General features: G+C 41.4%; 2 protein-coding genes across 6 annotated transcripts; one reads left to right on the plus strand and one right to left on the minus strand.

The window, feature by feature from the left end:
- The first annotated feature begins 253 nt into the window (after positions 1 to 253).
- On the plus strand, positions 254 to 10,612 carry crkl (v-crk avian sarcoma virus CT10 oncogene homolog-like). Its single transcript, XM_004538229.4, has 3 exons — positions 254 to 1,591; positions 1,986 to 2,457; positions 8,236 to 10,612. Exons 1-3 carry the CDS (start codon positions 1,281 to 1,283, stop codon positions 8,368 to 8,370), a joined length of 918 nt encoding a protein of 305 aa, XP_004538286.1. The 5' UTR covers positions 254 to 1,280; the 3' UTR covers positions 8,371 to 10,612.
- A 2,765-nt stretch (positions 10,613 to 13,377) lies between these two features.
- On the minus strand, positions 13,378 to 22,988 carry LOC101471115 (T-box-containing protein TBX6L). 5 transcript variants are annotated; one of them, XM_004538226.2, is made up of 9 exons: positions 22,853 to 22,988; positions 18,548 to 18,686; positions 15,722 to 15,824; positions 15,071 to 15,235; positions 14,836 to 14,982; positions 14,646 to 14,722; positions 14,442 to 14,512; positions 14,083 to 14,290; positions 13,378 to 13,945 (listed from the first exon to the last, which is right to left on the minus strand). In XM_004538226.2, exons 2-9 carry the CDS (start codon positions 18,664 to 18,666, stop codon positions 13,762 to 13,764), a joined length of 1,074 nt encoding a protein of 357 aa, XP_004538283.1. In that variant the 5' UTR covers positions 18,667 to 18,686; positions 22,853 to 22,988; the 3' UTR covers positions 13,378 to 13,761. The 5 variants fall into 5 exon arrangements, with proteins under 5 accessions (XP_004538283.1, XP_004538284.1, XP_004538281.1 ...); XM_004538227.4 differs by having other exon boundaries at positions 18,548 to 18,653; positions 22,853 to 22,962; XM_004538224.2 differs by lacking the exon at positions 22,853 to 22,988 and adding an exon at positions 19,735 to 19,892.
- Between the last annotated feature and the right edge of the window lie 4,507 nt (positions 22,989 to 27,495).

Consider the following 27,495-nt stretch of genomic DNA (forward strand, 5'->3'; position numbering starts at 1 on the left):
TTTGAAAAGCAAACATCCAATTAAATGACTACGTCAAAGCAGGAACACTGAGTAAAAAACACACTTGTATCTCGACCTGCTCCACATTGCTATTTGCACTATATTCCCGAGACGATGGAACAGCAGAAGAATCTATCAGCAGAATGCTTCACTGAGAAATGACTGACACCTACTCTCGCGGAGCTAGGGGCTGTCCGTGGCTTCGCCAACCGCCCACCTCCTTCCTTCACTCCCCCTCCCCTCTCTCTCGCTCCTGCCGTCAGTGACGCGCTGATAGAAAGCGGGACCTGCCCTCCGGTCGCCATTTTTCGACCTCAGTACTTCTGGTAGCCTGTGCTAGTGGGGACGAGCGGAAATAAGGGAAAGTATAAAATAAAGCAATCGTTAAGCCGAGATCCCTTGTGAGCGGTCGGGGATGCACGCGACAGCTTCCGTAAACGGTCGTGGCTCCTGAGATGCACGCGCAAGAGACGAGTCGCTGCCCTGAAATCATTTTTTTGTGTGAAGACGTGTTGCGAGCCGCCATTTTTCTGCTGTGTTGCCTCAAAAGTCTGCTCCGACTCGAGAAAGGGGATTCGAAAACGCGTTTCCATGAAGTGTGTATCGCCGTGAGCTCCGCGGGATTTCGGCTGATAGTTTCGTGACCTGCCGTGGACCTTTGTGCACAGATGAGGGATTATCAGATGTAAGAAAAAGGAAGAAGAAGGGGGGAAAGTGAGGCCACATTTTCCGCTCTTAGAACTGACACTGACTGGAGGAGATACATTTATTAGAAGAGAAGATTTGGTGTTTTCTCGGAAGGCGGAACGAAAAGGGGAAGCTTCATTGATCGTTTGTTGCTCTGGCCCTCCGTCAATGGTAGCCTGTCGTAAGTTTGCTCGTTTTTCTTCTGTTATTTGGCCCCCTTTTAACAACTGCTCGGCCGCAGCCTGGACTGCTGAACACAGGGACAACAGTATGCTCCAGAGTTGGATCAAGTCACTGGCAGCCTGCATCTGAAAGGAGAAAAAAAAGAAAACAAAAACGCCAAGTTGTTTTTGTTTTTCTTAAACAGATTTTTTCGGTGCCTGAGGCGTTTTGTGAAGAAATCACTCGGAAACTCCTTCCAGAGCGACGAGTGCCCTGCCCTGAGTCTTCCAAATCCTACAGTTTGCTGTGATTGGCCAATTGGAACCACGCATACAGCTTTTAACTTATTGCCTAGCCAATCCTGTAGTATTTTCCTTTCTATTATTATTAATATTAATTTGTAAGCCACATTAACTTATTTTTGAACAGAAATGTCAACTGCTCGATTTGATTCCTCTGATCGGTCCGCCTGGTATTTTGGACCCGTGTCACGACAGGAGGCACAGAATAGGTTACAAGGACAGAGACATGGCATGTTTCTTGTTCGAGACTCGTCGACCTGCCCCGGCGACTACGTACTGTCGGTGTCGGAAAACTCCAAAGTGTCTCACTATATCATCAACTCTTTGCCCAGCAAGAGGTTCAAAATAGGGGATCAAGAGTTCGACCACCTCGCAGCTCTCCTGGAGTTCTACAAAATCCATTACTTGGACACGACCACGCTGATAGAGCCAGCCCCCAGGTAGGGATGTCACCCACCACGCCTCCTCCAGCACTTTACCATACTTTTTTTTTTTTAAATATTTTTATCAGAACTAACCCAGTTTCACTTGGTTATGTCATAAAATCAGCACTATTACCACACATCTAGTTTGCTTGCTTGTTTGTTTGGGGGTTTTTTTTCTTTTAAGTTTTGGTACCACTGGAAAAATAAACCTCACTGAGGATTTGTGTGGTTTTACAACCAAACATGATACCACATTTTGGTAATTGAGGAGTTGGGTAATCGTGTTTGTAAAGGATTTTATTCAACAAATAATGCAGTTTTGTTGTATTCTAGGCTTCACAGTGATAACTTTTAAGGATAACAAATTAACATTTACTTAATTTCCTCATTATTTTTCGTTTTTGCTAAGGTATTCAAGTACGCCGAGTCCTCCTGTCCAGCCCATGGTTGGAGCAGAGGAGAATCTGGAGTATGTGCGGACTCTGTACGACTTCACCGGGAGCGATGCTGAGGACCTTCCCTTCAAGAAGGGGGAGATCCTTATCATCCTGGAAAGACCGGAGGAGCAGTGGTGGAGCGCCAAGAATAAAGATGGACGTGTTGGGATGATCCCTGTGCCCTACGTAGAGAAAGTGGTACGACCTTCACCCCACCCTGTCCAACCTTCTCATGGATCGCGAAACTCCAACAGCTATGGGATCCCTGAGCCCTCCAATGCTCTTGCTCATGCCTATGCCCAACCCCAGACGCCTTCTCCAATGCCCAACGCACCTGGAGCAGTTATCGCTCCGCTACCGTCCATGCAGAATGGCCCTGTCATGGCGAAAGCCATCCAGAAACGAGTGCCCTGTGCCTACGACAAGACTGCTCTTGCTCTAGAGGTATTGTATTTATTTGATCTTACCTGTTTTATTTCTTTGTTTTTGTTTTTTGTGTTTTTTCTAGGCGATCAATGTGATTTCATCATGTTTTAATGCACTGCTCATTTTTATAAAGGATGGATATTGTAATTAAATCATTAGCTTTTCTAAAATCTGTTTAGCTGGACCTTTGATCTGTAACGCAACATCATGCAGTAAATTAATATGCCAGGTAAGGGCCTGGAGTACAACACGCTATAAGCTTCTTTGCCTAAAGCAGCAGTATCCCATCTTCAGTCATTTCTTAATTATTTTTCCATTTGTGCCCAAATAAATCAAAAATGTCTGTGTGCAGCTTAGACTTTTCTACATAAATTAGAGTTTATCACCTCAGTCAAGTTAAAACACTGAAAAAACTTGTGTAGAAGTCACAGAAGCTAAGAGGTTTTATAGAAGACTTTGTTTTTACATTTTCACAACCTGACATCTCTCTAGGAGCTGTCAGGTTACTTAAACATAGACAACAATCGCCAATCTCAAGAGTTAACTCTTATAAAAATTAGGTTGTGTGACCAAAGCTTGGAGAGGCTTCTGTGTAAAACGATCACTTCTTTTTATACTAAAATTGCAAAATTAAGTAGTAGAGGGACCTGGGGAAACACCAGTGCCGCCTTCAGTTACCGCAGTAGTTTTGCTGGTTCAATGTGAGAAAGTGTCTACAGATAAGCTTCGCCCTTTCTCAGTCCTTTTGACATTCTAGCCTGTTGATGTGTGCTCACACTAAAAGAATAATAACCAAACTGTGGTTTTAGCATCTTGCTGCTTGCTCTTATCAGGCCCTTCCTGTTTGTTTGAATATAAAAAGTTATTATTACACCAGGAGACTATCTGCAAGTTCACAACTAGCTCTGGACACTGGCTGCACAAAGATGCTTTGGTTATGGGGTGCTGCTGTTCAGTCAGAATACATGAACCACATCTATTTTGTAGCCTTGGATAGTTAAAAAAAACAAAACAAGTTTCTGGCTTTGGATTGGACCAAAAGTCATACAGATATGAGATGGGTGGTTTGAGAGAGCTTAATATGATTCTTGGAATGATGAATAATAAATGCAAAACAAAAGTTTGCAGATGTAAATGGGAGGGTGGGTGGGGAATCTAGTGAAACTCACCACAGCATTGTGGCTTTTGATCACTTGTCTCTGTGACTGAAGCTTACACTCAGTGCTGTCCATCTAAATGCTAACCTGGAAGCGGCTTTGACGAAAGCATTTCTCAGCAGTCTTGCCTTCCTCAGTGGTACGCTGTGGCTAATACAAATCTGCTCTGACTGTGGTGGCATGTCGAAACATGCAATGCAATGCTCAATATGTGCCTCAGAAATATAGTGGGCCTCCAAAACACTCAGCTCCAATAGCAGATTGAGCTGTAGTGTAGTTTTTTTTTTTTTGTTGGTTTTTTTTATCTTTTTATTTTTCACCCCAGGGGAAGGATGAGAATGCAAGCTATCTTAAAATAGTGCTACTTCCATTCACTCCCATCAGTTTGACAGCAGTTATAGGTGTAAAATAGGGCAGTAGATATGGATACAGAGAAGTACTTCCTCCCTGTGACTCTTTCTTGCACATAAATGAGTGTAAATTGAGCATATCTGAATCCTGCTAAAGGTTAAGCAGTTTTGTGTGTGTGTGTGTGTGTGGGGGGGGGGGGGGGGGGGGGGGTGTTTCGTTGATGTGTTGTTAAGTAATCGACAGCTAATAGCAGTCACCTCAAAAAATGTCCCTAACCTCATTTAGACTCAAACTGCGATGCTGGTTGAGTGCATAAACAAGATGCATCAGCTGGCTAGTGTCTCTGCACCCTTCTGGGCCTGTTGTCGCCCATCTTTTATTAGCACCGAAATGAGATTCCAGCTTCCATTTAATAAATGTTCATGTAACTTACTGTAATAGATAGAAGAGAGGAAGAGACGAGGCCAAGGGACGGCTGTAAAGAAAGACGGGTTGCACCCGAATGAGCAGTCAAGAGTGAGCATGTGAGAACTGAAACTTGAGGCGGGACTGTGTTTGCCGCTTACGTTTTCTGTGATCATATGGTGTAGCAGTGAAGCAGCAGATGGAGCCATGGTTAGCAAGAGATGAAATATTAAAGTTAAATGTGGCTCTTCTCGGTACATGCATGATTCCCAAAAGTACATCTGAGATGATTATTGATGCAACAGTGCATTTGTTGGTGCCGGCATAGATGCTCGTATAATGCTTGCTGGCTCGTGTTATTAGTTAAGTGAAGAGTACATTTTCTCTGTTTCTAAGAGATTCCCCAAGCTGGTCTGATGGACCTTCAGGTGAACAGCTTTAGATGTTTTGTCCGGAATCGGAATTAACTCGTTTTATTTTTATTTATTTATTTTTTAATAAACCACCAGAGTCTGGCAAAAAGGAAACCTTGGCCCCTGAAGGCATTAAAAATGTTAACATGTGAGAATAAAAATAAACTTGACCTAACATTTTTTTAAAATGATTATTATTAATCAGGGATTGATTTAAATCCGATTGGCATCCATTTTCATTGTTGCTTCTTTTGTTTCCATTTCATTTATTTATATTTTAGTTGTAAATGTCACAAAACCAAATTTTTCTGTGACACTGCTTTGATTCTTTTTCCCAACTTGTAATCACTGACCTGTGTTCAGGGTGATATGGGTAATGCGTTCCCACGGTTCATCCTAGGTTATGCCATTTTATGTTGTCATCGCAGGTTTTAGAAATTGCCACATCTATTTGCATTGGCGAGCTCCACCTAACTCCAAGTATTAGTTTATTTCAACTGGACATAAGTAACCATAAAGCCACAGGAGGTTTCATTCCCCAACTTTGCCGTGGAAGTACTGTTAATACCTGATGTTGCACAGTGCTAAATTGCAATGGTTGGATTGATTTCCACAGAGAAAAAATAATAATAATGGTAGTTGTTGAAATCTGCATCATAGATAAAGTCTTTGACGTCAGTGCTTCCAGCTTTAGGAACAGAAAGCTCATGGTCAGATACATGTATCACCACTTTGCCACCAGCGCCAGTCTTCCTCAGAGTAAAGTAATGAAACTGTTCCAGATTCAGTGTTGCTGCATTCGTTACATTGTCCATGCAACAAATGCAGATTTGTTTCTTGGCACAGTCTTCTCTCTAGTGTGGATAGTGATAGCCCTTGTACCTGCTTAAAGATGGGCAGCACTTGAATGGTTCAATAGGTTCACTCTGCAGAGTCCTGATTTGAATTCTCTTAACTGAGCTTCATTTAAGGAATCTGCATATTCAATCTAGGTTCTGTGTGTTTACGGTCCTGTGAAGACTTACAAATGTAGACATCCATAAGGTTCTCTGAATGTATATATGGATACAGCTTTAATTACTGCTGGTTAGTTCTCTGGGATACCTTCGCTACTTATGTCTCTCAAAATGTGAATACTGGGGGGGGGCAGCATTCCTTAATCGAAAACCTCCTCCTGGTTATGCTTTTCCTTGTTCATTTGCGTAATCTGCAGCCTTGCTTTTTCTATTTTGCAATTCCCGACAATTTTGGTTTGCAATTTGACTAAACCCCAAGTCACCATTCGCCTGTCAACAAAGCTTTGCTGTTCACAGCTGTCGGTGTGTGCCCCCTTTCAGCCTCTGATTGATACACAGTATACGATCACAGACTCTGGCTATTAATGTGCGTCATAACTTTTGAATGAACTGACGCAGCTTAAAAAGCTTTATTGACTTTTTCTGCTGTACTTTTACAATTACACAACTCCATAACTTCAAGTCATAAAAGGTGATTCCCACAAGAGAGTTTCCTCTCGGTTGGGTCTGTCTTTATTTTTTTATTTATTTATTTTTAAATCTGGAAGCTCTTGGAATTCCAGATTTGTACACCATCTATGGTTTTTAAATATACTGTGTAGCATGCTGCAAAAAGCTCGGCCTAAATGGAGATGATGCTGTAGAAGTTCAAGACAAAGAAGAGCACCCAGAATTTTAAGTATCTACACTTCACCAGTGTTCATTATAGCTAAAGCGGTGTTTCCATATATAGAAGCTGTGACTGGACAAGTTATACTTTCAATATGTTCTATCTACTTGACATAAGGCAACATTTACTAATACTTTTTATGACTGTATACATCATATACTTGTCATTTGAGAGTGACATCGTTGTAGTTCCAAAGTCCAGGACAGGATTTGAAGCTTCATTCAAATCGATGCCACACTGGTGTGCCCTCACATCGTATTTTCAGTCATGGTTTTGATGATGGACTTTTCCCCCCTCCTAATCCTGATAAAGAACATATGGCTTTAACAGATTGGGGTCACACGCAGTGTCACAAACCATCTGAGCGACAGCTCGGCGCTCTTCTGTCATCTTTTAACCTGCGGTGTAATGTGACAGTGGAGATCTGACAGTCTGGGTTTTATTTTAGAAAGCGTGTATTAATAAATCAGACTGGATGTTCTGTAACCTCAATAGGGCTGCCACGATTTGTCGACTAGTCACGATTACGTCGACTATCAAAATCGTCGACGACTGATTTAATAGTCGACGCGTCGTTTGAAGCTTTGTAAGATCCCAAAAGACGCAGGAATAAGTAGCAGGATTTAAGAGTGTAATAACGGACTGAAACAGAAGATGGCAGCACTGCATGTACAAGGATGCCAGCTGCCGTTAAACCCCGAAGAAGAAGAAGAAGAAGAAGCAGCAGCAGCTTTGTCCCAGAATTCATAGCGCGGCCCAGCTTAGTTTCCAACAATGGCGGTAGCTAGTTAGTTTTAATATTACTCTTATTATTCTTTCTGGGTCACAAAATAAACGTTTAACATATTTTCAGGCGAGAATGTAGCTGTGTAAACCTCAAATATCTGCTCAGTTTATCAGGACACCACATATTTTCAAAAGCGCTCCGACGTTTTCGGAGACATCTGTTACCCACTAGCTCGATAGCTAGCCGGGGGCTAGGTCACTAGCGCTGTGAGAACACCGGACTCCCAGCAAATTGTTTTCAAACCCACCGCCGTCTTTCGCTACTCAGGTTAAATATATATGAGTCACTTAGATAAATTAAAAATGTTGTTGTTTGGCTTTTTTTTTTTCAGTATTTTAGTTGTTCCTGAGTAAATCGGTTTGTCTGAGATTAAAGTTATAGTTTTTACACAGCTGAATAAACGTCAAGCAGACAGCTGATCATCAGAAGTGTGAGATGCTGGAGAATTTACTCCGGTTTCCTGTTATATTTTAGATAGCAAGGAGTTTATTAAACTCCACCGAGACAATCTGCTAATTTCATTAAAATTGAATAAACTATCATCTTGTCTTTATTTTTAGTTAGCACCTTAAAAGCTTAAAGCTGTAAGCTAATGATAGTTATATAAGAGTAGATGCTGCTGGTGCAATAAGCTGTAGTTTTACGTCCAGTGGATGATGATCTGATTAGTCGACTAATCGCATAAATAATCGGTGACTAGTCGACTATCAAAATAATCGTTTGTGGCAGCCCTAAACCTCAAAGGGTTTATTGTTGTAGTTTGGAACAGGCTTTAAAACAAACATAAGCCACTTGTCATAAGGATTTCGTTTTTTTTAATTGGGCCTATGACTGACTACTGTAAGACACGGATTGTAGTTTTGTTTTACAAGTTTCTGACTAAAATGTTTAAATGGCACAAAACAACTCCCCAATACTGCATCGTGCAGAATGTCTTGTGTGTAATTAGGTTAGACTTTGACACCAGTTCTCCTGTAACTCTGCTTTCTTTTCTCAGGTTGGTGACATTGTCAAGGTTACGCGGATGAACATCAGCGGTCAGTGGGAGGGAGAGGTGAACGGACGGAGGGGTCTCTTCCCGTTCACCCATGTCAAAATCATAGACCCCCAGAATCCAGAGGAGAGTGACTGACCTAGGCGTTCAGCTGAAGCCTCTCTCCCGTATCGCCGAGTACCCGAATCTGCTGGCTGTCTCCATCTTTTCCTGCCAGTGTCACAGTTATGTGCTTGCCTGCTTGGGGCTGTACCATGATAGCAACCCCCCTCCCCCTTTCCTGTTGTTGTTGCCAGCCATTGCAAGGCTTTCTGACTGTTTACAGCTTTGGACATTAGATCCAAACTAAAACCTGACCCCACTTTCCCAGGTCCCTTTTCCCTTATCTTTGTTCCAGGCTGGGTGGCATTTTTGCATTAGTGTTCTTTTCATTTCCAGATCACTGGGCATCAGACTGTGTGTGTGGGTATGTATGTTTTTGTGTATGTGTGTGTCCACAATGGATAGTTAGCATATAACATCACGTCTTTTAAAAAAAAAAAAAAAAAGGAAAAAAAAGTTTTCTCTTAATATTTGTTATGTTTGACGTCTTTGGGACTTTCGGAAGTGTTGATGTATGCTTGTTTTGTTGATGTGAGAATATTTGTATGAAATAGGGAAAGAAAGAATTATCCCTATGGACTAGGGAGAGCACTGAGGCAATGAGGAGCTAACCAGCCAGTCATGTTATTTCTCCAAACAATCAAGTCACTGTTGTACCTTAACCATTGCACAAGCACACACTTGTACACATTGGCCATGAGTTATTCAGGTAGACAGATTTTTGTGTGTGTGTGTGTGTGTGTGTGTGTTACAGATTAGGAGGAAGTAGAAAGAGATGGGGTGTGTGGAGGATTTGAGTTGGAACATGGCACGGTAGATCTCATTATCCCATCCATTCTACATCCTGACTGGCTGATAGCTTATTTATCTTATGTTACTAAGACATGACACGGCCATGTGACTTCATCATAATTGTTGCTATTTTCTAAATCATTGTCCAATGATTAATTTTATTTTTTTGTTTGGATTTGTTGACATGGATAGTGGGGTAACCTTGCATCTCCACGTTGGTGCCTCTTTACTTGCTTGGAGATCATTGAAGACTAAGACACATTTTAGATTATATGCATTAGGAGTGCCAAGCTTTGAGCAGGGTTTCTAAAGCCAAATAGCAACAGCCCTGGCGAGCACTTTCCACAAGCATCTGACTACAAGGCTAAACATACTAAAAACATAGTGTCCACACAGTGTGGGCATGAGGACTTGAAGCCTTTCCACTGAGATGAAGAACTCAGTGGCGTAGGTCGGGGAAGGAGGAATGTCTGAGCAAGCCAATGAGATCCCATCAATGCCTTTTCAAAGTAAGACAAGTCTTACTTCTAGCGCATGCAATCCCATCTCTGGCCCTTTAGTTTTTATTGTGATGATACTCCTCTCAATGTAGGATTTTTATTAACTTTTTTCAACTAGCTTTATTCCTTGAGTATTTTCGGTCTGCACACCAATTATTCTTCTCCTTCATGCTGAGTAGTAGAAAGAATCTCATCACACCGTGCCACAGCCGATTCTGTCGAGCCGAGGATTAAACAGATGTGCAAACGGTGCAGAACCCCAGGTCTGTGCTGTAAAAACTGATCAATCCCACCCCTGCCCATCCTACCCCCCTCTCTGTCACTTCTTTTAGCGCTTTCTGTTAACAAAAGGAAAAGGAGAAAATCATTGCTCAGCAAACGACTTAGAAATCTTTTAGTTGTATCCCTGTTTTCCTTTTCGGTGAGTTCGTAGTAAGCTATGAAATCAAGTATTTTTGTTAATGAGTGATGTTATTAAAAGTAACCATGGGTGACATTTTAAAAAGGGAAAACGAATAAATGCCTGCTGGTTGCCTCTGTGCATGACCTCTTAGCCAGGGAGATCATATTTTTTTTTGTTTTTTTTCCCCCCTCGCCAAATGCTGCTTGATGTCATTAAATTCCTCATTAAATAAAAGTTTCTCGTTTAATCCCACCTGCTGTGTACAGACGCACCGTGTTGGGGTTTTCCTTGTCAAGCTTAATGAAATCTTACTAATTAAGCAATACACTCTGATAATTTCCCTTTGAGATGAACTTTGCTTTTTCCTCATGCTTCTGAGTTATTTTGTAATGGCATTAACAGTATTACTGTGCTCTCTTCACATATTTTAGGAAAGCTTGTCTTTTACTTAAAAAAATTGAAAGATTGTGCCTTTTATTTTCTTATTCCATTTACATGTGTTAATATTTCCCATGGTTAACACCTGTGCTGGTAAAGACCCTTTATGTACATAACAAGTAAATAAAAATGTTTACTTCTTTAAGTTTGCCCTCTGGTTCTGTCATCGTGTTAACAGATGGTTGGGTGTGACGCGTGTTGGCTGCGGCTCGACATTAACAGTTGTGTATGTAGAGCGCAGGACAGTTGCTTTTTTTCTTCTTCTTTTTGACAGTTCCAGTTTCGATTCTCCCCGTGCCCAGGAGAAAGGAAGCAATTAATGAATTTTAATGAAGTGCTAATAAAAGACAGTCAGCTGACCCGCAGATGGGGGAATGGAAAAGTTTTCAAGGGCAATGTTTCTGGTGGTCATGCTCTGTTTGTTCCGCACTTTGCAAACCAGGTACTGAGCGGTATAAATCAGCAGGTCCACCAATATTTCTACTTTGTATGTGCTATTATGGCTTCTGTAACAAGGTCTCTGCAAACAGTGTTGTGAGAAATGAGTGCCCTGCTGTCTCTGATGATCCTTTCTGCTGCTGGGGGACAGTACTGCTGCTGATGCGCTTGGCTAAATGCACTAAAATGATTCCTGCCACTGACTAGGACAGGTTAATGGGAATTTAATGATGCTAATAACTTAGCTTGAGCCTACAGACGGTTGCTCGTGTTAGTTTTGTTTATGCAAACCATTACTGCTCTTAACATAGTATCAGGTTTATTTTTTTATTTTTTTTATCTGGTGAATTATGAACAAAACCCAGACATTTTGGCACGCTAATATTTAATCCATCGTGACACATATTCAGAAAAGTGGATATTGTTGCAGTGACCTATACACAGATACAATAACCAGCTCTCATCTTGCATGGAAAGTCCACACCCTGAAACGAATGCTGATGTCCAAGGCACACCAACGAATGTATGTACAAGTATTGAGTGCTACCCTTGTACACAGACAGCAGCGGTCTTCAAGTTGGTGAAACTTACATGTTGTCCATAAAACACTAGAGGTTGAACTGTCCTGTTTGCAGAGTGATGCTTTGTAGCCTTGATTTTTTTTTTTTTTTGCATTTTGACCATTGCGTCAAATGACTCGAGGGGGAATATGGATGCAAGCAGCATTGCGCAAACCCATAAACCTGGCACTAGTTTTTACTAAAAGCTGTTATTGGTAGAGAAAATCTGAGGCGTACTCCTGACCAAATTTTAAATGGGGAGGCTTGAGTGGATAAATATTTGCGAATTTTAATTTTGTGTTGTACCTAGTATTGTCAAGTGATCTAGACTTGCTATGACACAAACCATCAAAAGCAGCATTTCTTTGACACTTCGTGGATATTAATGAAAGTGTACCGGCAAATATGTATCCATATAAGGCAGTTTGAATTTCCACATTGATTCTCTTTGTCCTTTTTGTCTGGATCCCTTGTACCTCATGTGTGGGTTAAGTTGCCATTAAAGCCAATCAATGTATTCCTCTGCACTGTGTAAGGCACAGGCCGCAGCGAGAACGACCATAATGAATCAAACCTGACTGATGCTGACCTCTCTTCGGGGCACAGTGTGCGTTAGTGAGGGTTTAAATAGATGTGCAGCAGGGTCGATAAAGGCCTTCCTACAGTCCATTATGGCCACCGCCCTCAAGCTAGCTGTGATGGCAGTTATTGTGCTGTAGAGCACTTGGCCCGCAGAAGTGAACGTACAGTAATTTTTCCTTTTTTAATTCTAATTTGAATTCATCTAAAATAGCCGACCAAATACACAACATTAATCTTCATAAGGTATAGTAATGAATGTGGTTTGTTTGCCCTCTGGACACTCAGCAGAAGCAGTAACTGACTTTATGGCACGTCAACTCTTTCCAAACACCATAAACAAAAAACCCAAAGGGCACAAGCATTTTTCCCTTTAACCTTGTGGCGTTTTAAACCCCAATCTGATCCTCACATGTGATTAGAATGATGACCACTGATGATTATGAAGTATGACCTGAAACCGGTGACCGAGAAAGTCACTCGGATCTTGTCACTTCCTTGCAAGTGATCCAAAGGTAATTTTTCTTCAGTGCAATCTGAGATGTTCGCAACTACAGGAGCAGAGTCTGCTTTGCAATAACTTATCAGATATGGGTGTTATGTACATTTTTGGTGGCAGCATAAATGGTACCAAATCAAAAAAAGATGATAGAATTCAGAAAGATGACCCGTTAAACATGAATTAATGGTGTCAGAAATCAGTCACTTACACAAGTGTATTTCCACCGCTTTAAAAAGTGCATGTTAAAATTCCAGGTTAGTTTCTCAGAAGCTAGAGTTGCCCAACTTAAAATTAAAAGGACTACAAGTTATGTTTGGCAAAAAATGTTCCATAAGTCAAAAACACAATAAGGAGTTTGCCTGGGTTAAATTAAATTAACTTCCAACTAAAAGTAAGTCACAGCTAGCCCTTCAAGTACACACTGCTCCAGTTTTGGTATCATTTGTGTCTGTGCGTTTGTTTAAAGGAAGAAGGGAAAAAAAGGAGTTCAAATCTACAACACAAAAAGATGCAAGTCTGCGCGCATGTTCTAGAAAACTACTTGCTGCAGTGTCTGCTCCCTAAAGCTTTATGAATGTCCCAGATATGGCTTTGCCCTGTCATTCGTAAAACATTTACAGGACAGACGCTCCTGCCTTCTGCTAGGGAAGCATGCCAGGCTATGATCGCATTTCCACACTAGTAGTCTGTCATTTCTTTATCGAGTCAGACACTACGCCAGGGCAGTCTATCATAGCTCCGTTCTTCTTGAACGGTGTTTGACATGTTGTTGCACATGGTGTTAATTGGACTCATTGAAGTGTGAGGTAGAGCGGTCTGTAGGTGTGTTATAGAACAGAATGGATCGTTTCACTTTTACATTCATTCTCACATTTATTTCTCAGCTGAGAGAGAAAAAACAAAACAAAAACACAATACACATGTTAACTTTAAAAAAAAAACTAAACTTGAGCATAGACAAATCTCAAGTTAGACTGACCAAAAAATATATATATATAAAATACAAAATAACACAAAAGCTAAAACCTCAAGCTAAACAGATTTTTTTTTTCGTCCATTAAAACAGACTATTTTAAGTTGCTGCTGTATATAATCCAAGCTAATGGAAATAAAACAAGTGGAAGGTCAGTTATTCCTCCATGTCTATCACAATCCTTTAGTTCTTTCGTATCGTCATCATCCAACAATTTCACTACCTTAAAAAAAGATCAATCTTTACCAAGTTGTGTATGACAGGACAGGGCTCTGGCTCCAGTCTGCTGTGGTGTTATACTGGTGGAAGTAGCCATGTTGTTGGATGCAAGGTTCAACTGCAGAACGTGAATTAGGAGGGGGGTGGAGGATGATCTGCGCACCGTCTGGATCTCTGGAAGGGTATGGGAGCATACCATACTCAGACCTGCATGGAAGAGTCACACGGAGGTTAAATGTAATGTGACTGATGCCTGGTGCTATTCATCTTGATCTCAGGTAGTCTTTGAGTGGGTAGAAGTGTACCAAGCATTTAAACAATACTGGTTATTTTTAAAATCAGACCTGTATGGTTGGTATGGCACGGAAGCAGGCACCATCTGTTCATCACTGCTGCAGTTGTACTCCCGCAGCAGCAGGGGCTCAACGTGTATATTCTCAGACGGCTCCAGAGCTGAGCCTGAAAGGTGACCTCCCTTCAGTGACTGCTGTGTGGAGGCCCGACTCTCCTCAGTCTGTGTGAACTGAGAGGTGGAGAGCATCCTCTGCAGGCCTAAGAGGGAAATGCAACATTTAAATCTCGGGAGTGTCGCCACATTTTCACACTGCTTTGGCACAACTTACATCACCATAAATTATTTTCTTACATTTTCTTTTAGTATTCATTTAGTAAAAACTTGAAGATAAACATTACAGAAGCTTACTTGGAGAGCTGTTGCTCAAGTCATCCCTGTCCAGTGTGGGTCTCTTAGCACGGGGGCTTTTATTTGACAACCTAAAATATATCGTATATAATAATTTACATGTTCTTTCCAATTAATGTTAATTTCATGTTTACAATGACCTAAATTAAGAAAAACAAATTGAAAAGTATAACAAAATTTAAGTCTCCTGAGAGGCATTCTTACCTCTTACTGTGAGAATGAGTGCCTCCTTCCCTGAAGCCTTTAGCGAAGGGGTTGTGATCAATTTTCAGTTTGGTAATCTTTGAAGAAACAAGAAAAGACAGTTGAATTGGCATTGCAGAATTCTGTTAAATAAAAAGGATGTTCTGCACAAAAATTTGAATGTTATTGACTGTTTCTGGCAGATTTGAACCTTTGGGTTTTGGTAAGCAGTGACTGCAGTGAACGCTGTCTCTGGGAATGAGAAGCTCTGCACAGAGCCCCAGCGGAGAGTGTACGGGTTATCTGCCTGGACTACATGAAACCTCGGGTAGTAGCGATGCATGGAGAGCAGGATGATCTGATTGTAAGGACAAGAAAGCAAATGGTCAAATACAGTGAAGACGACAATATAGGGAAAAAAAAAGGGGGGGGGGGGGGGGTCTTACATGGCCATGCTGATCCAAGGTATTGTTGGTGAGCTTAAGCTTGGGGAAAGATAGTGGCTGCTTCATCCAGTGCCTTCCTGGCGCAGGAGAGTCTGGGTGCGTGTATGTACGACACGGGGGGTGGGGGTCTGCTGCTCCTGCGATCTCCCAATGCTCCTTTTTCCACTACAGAGAAATAGTGAAGTTGGGCAGATTCAAGTGTGAGACTTCAGGATGTGTATAATTAAGCAAACTCTTCACGAACCACAAGAAAACCCTACAAACTCACACATGGGGGAGAGAAAGAAAAAGAAAAAAAGCACTCCTTACAGTACTTGACAACCCAATACACTATGCTAAAAGGGAGTGACCCAGTTGGATGGGGATGATTAAAGGGAACAATGCATGAGCTGCTGAATCTATGGAAGGTCAACTACTCCTCATTCACTGATCGGTGATGCTAATTGATTGGGCTTCCAGCCGAGACTGCACTTATAGGCTTGCTTTGATATGCAGCAGTGAACGACCCAGAACGGGCAGACTGAGGTCTGGCTCCAAACTGCAGCCTTTTACAAACAGCACTCTGCTCACTTTAAGGCCAAGAAAGAAGGGGGGTGGGTGGGAGCGAACTAGCTACAGCACACAATCATCGCTTGTTGCATGCGATCATACCTTGTACTTGAAGCCATCTACAGGAACAATGTCCATCGTGATGACGTAGTTGGTAAAAGGCTGGAGCCTGGATACCCTGACGCTGCAGTGTGGAAACATCCTCCTGAAAAGGCACGCACCAAGTCAGAAGCAAAAATGTGGCTCAAATTAAAAATAAACAACTTTTTAAACACTTAATTTGGGGATTTCTTTTTTGCATGCAGGTCCATTTCAAAGTTTCTTCTACCCAGAAACCTGAAAAACAAAATGACGCGCAAAACAGGTCATCCACTTTTATGTGGCCTGCATGAAACAATATGTAAAAATGCACTTTGTGTAGTCCTTTTTCAGGACCTTGTATTATCACCACCAAGGTTTTTTAACCCCCTAAGACCTGAACGCTTTTAATGGCATTTTACCTGACTTATTGTTTCTGAGAAAAATGAGATCCACATATGAGGACATTCGTTTTAAATTTCGATAGAACAGTGGCAGTATAATGTCCTCGAATGTGGGTGTCGGGCCCTTGTAGAGCAAAGAGAGATCTTTGAAAACTAAAAGAAAATACACTCTGGAAGCTACATGAAGATAAACTGAATTCATTGAAAAGCAGTCTTTTCTAATTTTCAGTAAAATGAGAAAATGCTGCTGGATTAGTAACCAGATTGTGTGCTTCACATCGTTCCTGGAAATAATATTTTATTTTGGAGTCATGGAAGTGTTTTAAGGAAAACACAGAGGTCCTTTTGACTATTTATTTAACTGTACCCACTGGATGTGTAACATTCGTCTTCAAAGTTACACATGTTATTTTCTACTCTGTGTTCTAGAGCGTTGACACTAGAAATTAGCAGTTTCAAGTTTCAATCCAATGAGACATGAAGCCATTCACATGCTGCTGTCAGATTAAGGAAAGGGAATACCATGGAGAGGCTAGACAGGCCATGACTATGAAAGACACAAGTCAAGTTTACTCCCTGAAGTGCCCGTGTCTGTCTTCCAGTGAATGCATCTGCGTTGTCTGATTGCAAGTAAAAGCAGCGATAGAAAATTTAACTGTATAGCACAGTGAACTCCCTGCAAAGGGACAGTCTGCTTTATTAAACAACAAAAGCAACCTCTTCCTGAATCAATAGGCAAAGATTTAAAGATGGGTGCAACTTAAAGCTTTCTTATCTGCTTTTATTAATGGTAGGGGAAGTACTTCTTTTATTTAAAGTAGCAATACCACAATATACCATTACAAGTAAAATACATTAATATATTCAGGTATTAGCAGCAATATAAGAGTCAGCATCCATTTATGTATTTTCATTATTCCTACCTGTAAATACCTACTAAATTGCCACAGGTGTGCATTTACAATAACACCAGACCCCTGTTACATGTATGGGTTGCACGTGTCACTCAATCAAGTGAGCTATAGTGTGACTGACAGAAGTCATTTTATATGTTGTTATGGCCTGGCCCTAGATGGGTCGTAACATGAATGAAACGAAGAAAAACACTAAGGCTCTCCACCAAAATCCCAAAAAGTGTCTCAAAACGAATTTATTTACATCAAAACACAAAACGTCAAACTATTTACAACGGGGGGAAGATCGCGACCATGACATACTGAAACACAAGGCTTAAATACATAGAAGGAGCAATTAGGGAATGGACCACAGGAGGGAAACACAGCTGGGGCAAATTAAACTGACGAGACAGGGAAAATGTAAACTGAACACACTAAGATAACAACAGACCTTCAAAGTAAAACAGGAAACACATGACAGTCACGCAAAAACAAAACACTGACAACACCGAAACGTAACAATGTGTATTCTTTAGGATTTAACTCAAAGACATCAGACGCTGCTACTGCAGGGCGATCGTGGCTCAAGAGTTGGGAGTTCGCCTTGTAATCGGAAGGTTGCCGGTTCGAGCCCCGGCTTGGACAGTCTCGGTTGTTGTGTCCTTGGGCAAGACACTTCACCCGTTGCCTACTGGTAGTGGTCAGAGGGCCCGGTGGCGTCAGTGTCCGGCAGCCTCGCCTCGGTCAGTGCGCCCCAGGGTGGCTGTGGTTACAACGTAGCTTGCCATCACCAGTGTGTGAATGTGTGTGTGAATGGGTGGATGACTGATTGTGTAAAGCGCTTTGCGGTCCTTAGGGACTAGTAAAAGCGCTATACAAATACAGGCCATTTACCATTTCTTGCCTCAGCCAGAACACTGAAGATGGGTCAGTAACTCAAAACATACTGCCAAGGCAACAAAGAGGTGGCACACTAAGGCCATGTTGTGGTCTAGCCATTCTCCAGCCCCCAGTCCTATAGACAGTCTGTGGAGGGAGCTGAAGCATCAAATGCCAAGTGGCAGCTAAAAAACCCTGAAGGAGTTACAGAGTTTCTTTAAAGTGGAGTGGGCCAAAATCGCTCGTGAGATTATTTCACTCAATGCTTATTTCACTCCATTACATGCACATCAGTTAATAACTTTTATGGTTCTGTCTCTCACCATTAAAATGTTCATTTCTATTGAAGTGAATTAGCAGGGGGATCAAATAATCATATCGCCCAACGTTCAAATAAGCAGATAACACATAGTATCAGAAACGCCAATGCAGTCAACTAAAATTTAACTAAAGTTAATTAAAGTGAAAAAGACTGCTAAAAAAAAATATAGCAACACCTTAAAAGAACTTCTTGAAACTGAAAGACAGAAAGATTTTCAGTGAGCCAAACTAGTCATTCTAGCAGTTCTCCAGCTGTTGTGAGAAATACTGATGTCATGAAAAACTGCTGAAGGCACAACACAAAGCACTCTTTAGTGAGCAGAACATGTTCCAAGTATCAGCTTCATTACCTTCCATGTTTTGTGATAATCATCTCTGTACCGATGCTGTGAAAGGACTGCCAGAGATCAGCGTTCTCCAGGGTCACCCTGATGCCACTGGGCTGGTATGGGTGAGCTAACAACGACATGCTCTCATTCAAACTGGAGTCTTGGAAATGAATAAAAAGAATACAAGTATACATGTAAACAGTTCTGCAGCTGTATTGATAGAACCTGGGAATGGTTTACTGCAGCATGAAAAGCCAGCCTCCACATCTGAAGAGGCCTTCCACAGGATCAACAGTTCTCCTCAAGCCAATAAAATATGAATGTACACTCTCTCTGTAAGAGTTTACCCTTTTTTTTTTTTTTATTGTTGTTAGTTTGGGTGCTCATCTCGCATAAGTTATTATTCACCTACAAATCATTACATTTTTCAGACTATAAGGCGCACTTAAAATCCTTTAATTTTCCCAAAAATCGACAGTGCGCCTTATGTATGAATCTGGTTGTGCTTACTGACCTCAAACTAATTTTATGTGGTAGACGGCGCTCAAAAATCTGTCAAAAATGTTTTAGTACAACTTTGGTAAGCTAGGAACCTGCACCACTTGATGGATTGGCCCAAAACTCTGTCCATCCATGAAAACAGAATTTATTAAATTTAACAAAGTTAGAAGTTAGCGCGCTAGTTTCCACCTAAACATGATATAGCATGTTCTGACTGAGAGATTTCTGAAACAAGTAAAACGTACTGCTCTGCTATCACTTCCAACATAAATGAAGACAGAGAAGTAAACAGCAGTGACTTTTTTAGGGTTACTGAAGTTGGGCTACCTGGTATATAATGATGTGGTACGTGATGGCTAACGACATAGCTATGTTAGCATAAAAAATAGTGAAGCTGGAGGATGAAAATTAAGGTTTTTTTGTATTAGTCATTGATATACATGGGAATAGAGCAGCTGCCAGAGAATTCAACATTAATGAATCAATGGTACGGAATTGGAGGAAGCAAGAAGAATGACTTATCTGATGGTTTTGTTTCGCTTAATGCGTCTTATGTATGAAAACAGACTGTTCAACAGTGCGCCTTGTAACCCTGTGTGCCTTATGGCTCGAAAAATAAGGTAATTTATTGTCTTTCTAGAAGATTTTTTGTGTGTCATTTTAAACATGCACATTCATGCAGTACATGGTGTGATAACTGAACTTACCAGCGATATGGTGCAGGTTATCATGTCCTCCTGTCATCTCCATCACAATCACCCTGTGAATCCCTCAAGCTTTTAAACCAAATCCAGCCTTGAAATGGTCAAACTGTAGTGAGAACACTCAGGAGTTTATATCCTTGATCTGTGGGCCTTGAACTCGATTGGTCATAAGAAGAGGGGTGGCCTTTTTTGGGGGGTGGGAGGGGGGGGGGGGGGGGGGGGGGTTACCTGCTATTTAGTTTCTTTATTTTTCTTTTTAAAGGGCTTGTGTGCAACCATTTGTTGCTTTTTTTTTTTCCAAACACTGCTATTTAAATTTGAGTCTTGGGAAGAAATAAGATTTTTCCATCATATTAAACCATAAATGTATCCAATAAATTAGTATGTTCCATTCTTTATTTGGTCCATTGACTGCATTTACACGTAGATGGTAGAAATCACGTCTGAACACACCTTTAAAGCCCTCAAAGACAGAAAGGCGGTTGATTTGGCTTTGATGCAAGAACTGGTGTTCTGCTATGTTCAAGGCACACAGTATGCGTGTACTAGACCTGAAACCCATAAAAATATTAATTCCCTACTTTTCTCCTGCATTCCCAAAGAAAACGGACAGCAACCATTTAAAAAAATGCGGGCTGGGGGGAGGGGGGGGGGGGGGGCACGACCCCTCTCGGCAGCTTTGAATGTGTATTGAGAACAAGCTGTTTGAGAGTTTGTGTCTAGCCTTGACAATGATGCTAAACCGGCCAAATGGCCTCATTTACTCAAGCCCCCGCCACACACCCACTCACTACTACTCTCTGGGAAGAGACAGGCAAGCAGTCAGAAGCCAGTTCAAATCAAAGACCGGTGGCAGAAGAGTTGAGCAGCTGTGTTAAAGTTTGAAAACCAAATGCTAAGGATAAAAACAGAAAAAGTGCAAATAGAAAACATCCCTATCTATCTATCTGAAGATCTCTCTGAGCCGTTTTTGATCAAGTTTCAACAGATTTATTTGCACTGAGAGTAATTATGATTAAAATCCTTCATCAAAATTGCCACAGTTCCCAAACAGATACAAAAATGGCATAATGTGCATCTTTTAGCCTTCCTCTGCTTACAAACCACATACAGTAATTCCCATATGTTTAAAAAAAATCACTTTAAAGAACAAAGGAAGAGGCCTGCTGATGCCAAATTTTAGAAGACAAATCTGGATGTTAAAAGTTTCTAAGTCTTTAGGAATGCATACTTCATAGTGCTGTCAGATTATTTACGGTCAGATTTCCCTCTCTACATTTTACAGCCATCTTATAAGGAAGAGTGGCTCGCTTGCCCTGTGAACACATTTCTCCTCCAAATAAAGGGCATGTTGAAACATTTCTCCTCTGCTTAAGTCAACTTCAGGCTTGAAGATGGAATTTGGTCTGCCTACGGCATGGATCACCTCTGAAAGTATGCCACAAAGTCTGTATGGAAAAGTCATAATTTAGCTCTGCTAATGACATTTCATGAGAACAAAGCCTTTTATTAGGAACCAGTTGCTTCTTTACAGGGACATTTGATTAGCATAGTTTTGGTCCCCTTACACTGACAGTTTACTGACTTCAGAGTTGTTCAGAGTGATCACCTTCATTTAATGATGAAACATATCCATCTTCTCTTCCAGGATGACACTACCTCAACCCACAGGAGGCATCATTGGCAGTTATGTAAATCATATCCTTTTAGTCACTACTAAATCCAAGTCAGCTTTAGACCGGTGTGTTGCATTGTTCTCACCACATACAGGAAAGAAGGATTTTCAGTCCTTGCATTAAAGCTCTAGGGAACTTAAGATTAACATCAATAACATGTTGAAGAGAACATGTGGTAGCCGAACACCTCACCAAGACATTTTTGCTGAGATTTGCCTTAATTCGTCACCCATCACCAAAGTTTACATCCTCCCTTTGCACTTTTACCCATGTGATTTAAAACGAATCAAACTGAAAACCACCAAATGATGTTAAAAGGTGAAAGCCACACTATTGTAGGTTGTAAGATATTATCACTAACATTTCTTCTGCATGTCTGTCGTTTTGCTATTTCCAATGCATCAGTTCTGCTGCAGTAAAAATATCTCATGGCACAGGAAATTCTGTGGTTTCAGCAAGTTAGTCTAAACTGCAGCTCAAAGATGCAGCGCATGACATCACCACTGGTAGTTTACACACTTGGCTCTGCTCAGCTCACTACCTGGTGGGCCTTTTCCTACACAGAGGAAGTATTTGCAGCCCACCAAAAAGGTTTTACCAGAGAAAAAGAGGGGAAAGCGTTTTTTTGTTTTTTTTTTACTTTTACACCAATTCAGGATCTTTAATAATGTCAACTCTAAGAAGCATATTTGTTTACAAAATGGTCACAAATAACAGGAAAAGGCATTGATTTTTGTCAGATAAGACGATGAATTCATCTCCTTCAAAAATACTGTAAATGCTTCAGCTAGAACCACAGTTACTGCCAAATGCAATAATACTGAAGCACTTCCACAGGTAAGTGCTTACGAGCTTTATCTTATGATTGCCGATCAGGTATGCTTTTTGACTTGTGCTATGTTTAAAGTGATAAATGTTACAAGGTCAACAGTAATAAAATAGCTGGCTCCTTTTTTTTTTTTAAATGAAGGTGATACATGCGTGCAGATTCATGCATACAGAGATGCTGTCTGACTAACAGGATATGTGTGAAAAATGTGTTAAAAGGAGATTAAAAATTGTGAGACTGCGACGAGAATCTTTGGTCAATGCTGCCACCTACTGGACCCTAAATGGCATGAATACCTCCAAATCACTTTCCTAAAACACCTGATGTCCTCCTGATCAAACGTTCTGCGTAATTAAGCCTAAAGTAAGAGAATTTAATGTTCACTTGAATGTATATTTATTATGATGAGACAGATTTTGAAGGATTTGTTTTTAAATTTGTGATTAAAAAGGAGGTCCAATATTCTAAAACTGCCTGAATTATGTACAGGCTTAATGCAATGACTAAGCACACCTGTGGCTTCTGTGGTTTGGATAAAACTGGGGGCTGCCAAAGTGAACTAATGAATTTAGTATTTTGATGAAATTTTAAAATAAAATGAAATGATGTTTCTCACCTTACGGAGCAATCAGACTCCTGCGTGGACTGACAACCAACTTAAACCACCAGCAAACAATTAGCTATGGCTTGGACTGAACCAAATGATGGGTGAGCACTCAGATGCTCTAATTAGTGCTGTCAAATCCAGAAAAGTGGAAAATAGGTGCATGCTGCAGGTGGGGAAAGAAAGCTTAATTGACAAAACTATTATTGCTACCAAGAAGCAGAAGACAAAACTGAAGTAAAAGGATTCTGTGAAGGTAAAGGAATCAAATCAAATCCATTCATTTCATTGAGAATTCAAATTTATTTATGTGGCTTTGAATGCAAACAACAGCTGCCTGTCTCTAATACTGTAAGGTAGTCCCTACAGTATTAGAGACAGGCCAGCAATCTGATGATCCCCTATGAGCAAGCACTTGGCAACTGTGGGGAGGAAAAACTCCCCGTTGGGAAGAAACCTCCAGCAGAACCAGGCTCAGGAAGGAGCAGCCTTCTGCCGTGACTGGCTGGGTTTTCAACTGTTGTTTGCATGACTGAGATGGTAAGAGCCTAATTAACCCCATTATACCCCAATTATTAGTTATTTCCCTATTAAGATCATCATAGTCCAGTTAGAGCCAAATAAAGTTGGCACTGACATTAGGTTTGTCTTCACCTTTTCCATTTCCATAGAGGAAAATTAAAGGTATTGTGCTAAAAATGAAAGTAAATAAATTAATATAGCTTGAATTTTGTTGACCAAGAACAATAAAATGCAAAGGCAAACGCAAATACAGTCATGCAAACAACAGTTGAAAACCCAGCCAGTCATGGCAGAAGGCTGCTCCTTCCTGAGCCTGGTTCTGCTGGAGGTTTCTTCCCAACGGGGAGTTTTTCCTCCCCACAGTTGCCAAGTGCTTGCTCATGGGGGATCATCAGATTGCTGGCCTGTCTCTAATGCTGTAGGGTGGTCCCTACAGTATTGGAGACAAATGTAGGGTGGTCCCTACAGTATTAGAGACAACTGTAGGGTGGTCCCTACAGTATTGGAGACAAATGTAGGGTGGTCCCTACAGTATTAGAGACAACTGTAGGGTGGTCCCTACAGTATTAGAGACAACTGTAGGGTGGTCCCTACAGTATTAGAGACAAGGCCAGCAATCTGATGATCCCCCATGAGCAAGCACTTGGCAACTGTGGGGAGGAAAAACTCCCCGTTGGGAAGAAACCTCCAGCAGAACCAGGCTCAGGAAGGAGCAGCCTTCTGCCGTGACTGGCTGGTTTCTCAACTGTTGTTTGCATGACTGAGATGGTAAGAGCCTAATTAACCCCATTATACCCCAATTATTAGTTATTTCCCTATTAAAATCGTCATAGTCCAGTTAGAGCCAAATAAAGTTGGCACTGACATTAGGTTTGTCTTCACCTTTTCCATTTCCATAGAGGAAAATTAAAGGTATTGTGCTAAAAATGAAAGTAAATAAATTAATATAGCTCGAATTTTGTTGACCAAGAACAATAAAATGCAAAGGCAAACGCAAATACATCCTACAGCACGTGACATCAGGTGTGCCACATAATGTCTGACCTCTTGGACCATTTTCCAGAACATGTGATGAATAGCCACAATTGCTAACTTGCACATGTTAGACACTGTGGTAATGGATTGTCCTAAAAATCCAGTTCCTCTCCTGATGATAGAAACCCCTCTATGAAGAATCCCATTATGTTCTTCTCTCCCTTCCAAGGGACTAGGTCTTGGGTCTGGGATCGTGGATTCAGCAGGGTCTGATGCATCTCGATTTGTATTTTCCCATAGCTGATGTCTTTGAATCACAGAAGGCTGCTGCTGTATATGTTCAGGGTGAAGAATTTCACACACTTGGTTTAAACCGCTATTCTGATTATGCTGTCCTCTGCAGCTGCTGAAGCGGGGTTCAGGTATATGCTGATCTGGCAATGGTACCTCATGTTCCGCGTGTAAAATTTGGTTACCACAGCGAACTTCAGGTGCCTCGCATACAGTTTGGTCAGCAGTGGGTGAACGTTGGTCATCAAATCCCAACGTTTTTCTCATAATTTTGTGAGCATAAGTGCCCACAGTGCAAATCGCGCCCCAAACGGAGTTTGACATGTCCACAGATATATTTGCCAACTACACGCGCAAGATCAATGAAAACTGTTTTCTACGTGCGACCGTCCTAAAGGTAAATTGTGTTGAAGCACCTCTATTTATAGACTCATGTGGCAGAGATGGTGACGTCAACCGTCACGGGAGACTGTGACGTGCGGTCGACCGTCACGTCACAGTCTCCCCTTTGAGAAGATCAAAGGATCAAAGAATAGCTCCGTGTCATTCCGCGCATGCTCAGATCATGCGTATTGAAATGAACGGGATATTTATTTATTCATTTTAAATACCTTACTATATAACAAAGGCGACTGCGCACTCAAAGGACGAGGAGAGTTCAAAATAGGGCTGTTCGATATAACGACACATATGGATGACGATATGAAAAAGTCTATCGCTTCATATTATGGCAATATTTTTTCATGGTTTTTATGGCTGTATCCCAATTCAGGGTCTGCAGCCTTAAAGTACGCAGCCTCAATGGTCCTCAAGGGCCGTGTACTCAAAGACCGCTAAGGCCGGAAGTGCGAGGCTTGTGAAATGGGACGGTCTAGCCTCCGTCGCGCTGCCCAGGTTGCCTAGCAACCATGATAGCTGGAAACGTGTGGTTGACAGAAATGAAGGAGAACATATTTTGTTCGTTTGTTTGTTTCTACATGAGCTTTGTGTGATTTAATAAGCATCTGAGGCTGAGACCACAGGACTGTAAAACATGATTGTTGCATGCTTGCATATTTCTGAAAACATCTTAGTGGTGTGGCAGCCATGGGTTGAGCCAGCCCTGCAAACCCTGTGGATGGACGATGCAGTGGACAGTGGGAGGAAGCATCCTAAAGCTCTCTTTGCAGACCAGCCTGTGTGATTCTCCACTCGCCGACCAGAAAAGACAAACGGCGGGTCTCAGTTGCAGCACTACATCATGCAGGTAGCTGTTCAGGAGACACTTGTGCAGCAAGCCTGGCTCAGACACAGGTTCCTAAAAGCTCCCCGTCTGCACCTGTGCCTTCAACTGTTTTGGCTTGTCCTGCTTGTGCCGCCTCCTCTCCTTCTTCTTGGTAGACATCAAGTGTTGCCACACAGATATTATGTGGAGGATGCAGCAGGCCCCCACAACTTTGGGAGGAAACAGAGGCCGACCCTCAAGGGCTCACAAGAAGATGGAGTGCCAGCGTGTTTTGAGGATGCACAAAGTAGGATCTTTAATATTTCTGGCCTTTGCTGAGCTCTGGCTCTGCTAGTTTCACTGTTTCTCTGTTGGGGAATCCTCTCACACTCAAACTGTGAAATATGCTCCACTCCAGTCCACTGAATGGCTGTGGAAAATATGAAAGAGGACATAACTTTACACATTAACTTCTAACAATTTAAGCCCAAAGAGTCATCCTGAGAAATGTCATTTAATATGCAGCATTTCATTATCACGTTAAAAAACAAACAAACCCCACATACTGCTTAAGTTGCTGCTCTTTGAGATTAAAAGATCTCATTACATTAACAGAAACACTGACATCCCTGCTCTACAGCTTTGCATTCAGGGGGTGTCCTTGTCACAAAGATCAATTCAGACACTGAAATCTTTTCAATTTTCTTTTTTTATTAATTTAAAAAATTTTCCAGATGTCAAACACAAAGTATAGATATCAGCACCTTGGAATCTACTGTGATGGCTTAAAAAAGTTGGAGGTCCAACAGCTTTGTATTGAAGCTCCCTCACACCTACAATTAAAATTTTAGTGTTGAAAATAATACATTTTATCTGTCAATACAAATGTCTGAGAATCTTTACCAATAATGCACCATTACATTTTGATCACTTCAGCTGTTGGTTATCGGCAACTGCAAAAGTTACCAGCCTGGCAGAGGGCATTTCATCAAAACAAAGCTTCTTAGAAAGTATCACGTCTATGACCTGGGGCCCGTTCTTCGTACCTCGCTAAGTAGGTTAGCCGGATTAGATTGTTGACGATTTCGCGTGATCCTGGATCAGTCGGTTCCCCGAAGCTCATCCGGGACTTGCTGTCATAGCAACAGAGCCGTAAGCGTAAACCTGCTCGGGAGCAGGTTTACTTTATGTAAACAGGATTAGATCGCGGCCACGCAGGTATGTCCGCGTCATTCATACGAAAGCAACAGCGATATTCCACCACTGTTTCACCATAAATAAATAACATCAATGTAACTAAAGACAATGCAGCACCTGATCCATTTATTGATTTCACACAGGTCATTTCCTAAAAAAGGGAAATGTACTATTAACATTCTATTACATGTATGTGATTATTACAGATTTAATTCATATTTCAGAGTAGCAATTGTAAATTACTTCGTGTAATCAAGATGAGAGACCACGGCTATAAAAGCGAAGGTGGATTTGGGAAGTCTGTCGCAGCCATGTCCTGTCCGTATACGCGAGCCACCCATTGCGGAAGGTGCAAGATTGATAAGGAGAGTCCTCAGAATTCAGCGTATATTGCGGGACAGACAGGATCCTTTAGCTCAGCGCGACAGTGTGCTCATAGAGAGATATCGATTTTCCCGTGAGGGTA

The sequence above is a fragment of the Maylandia zebra genome, linkage group LG7 (assembly GCF_041146795.1).
Source record: "Maylandia zebra isolate NMK-2024a linkage group LG7, Mzebra_GT3a, whole genome shotgun sequence".
NCBI lineage: Eukaryota > Metazoa > Chordata > Actinopteri > Cichliformes > Cichlidae > Maylandia > Maylandia zebra.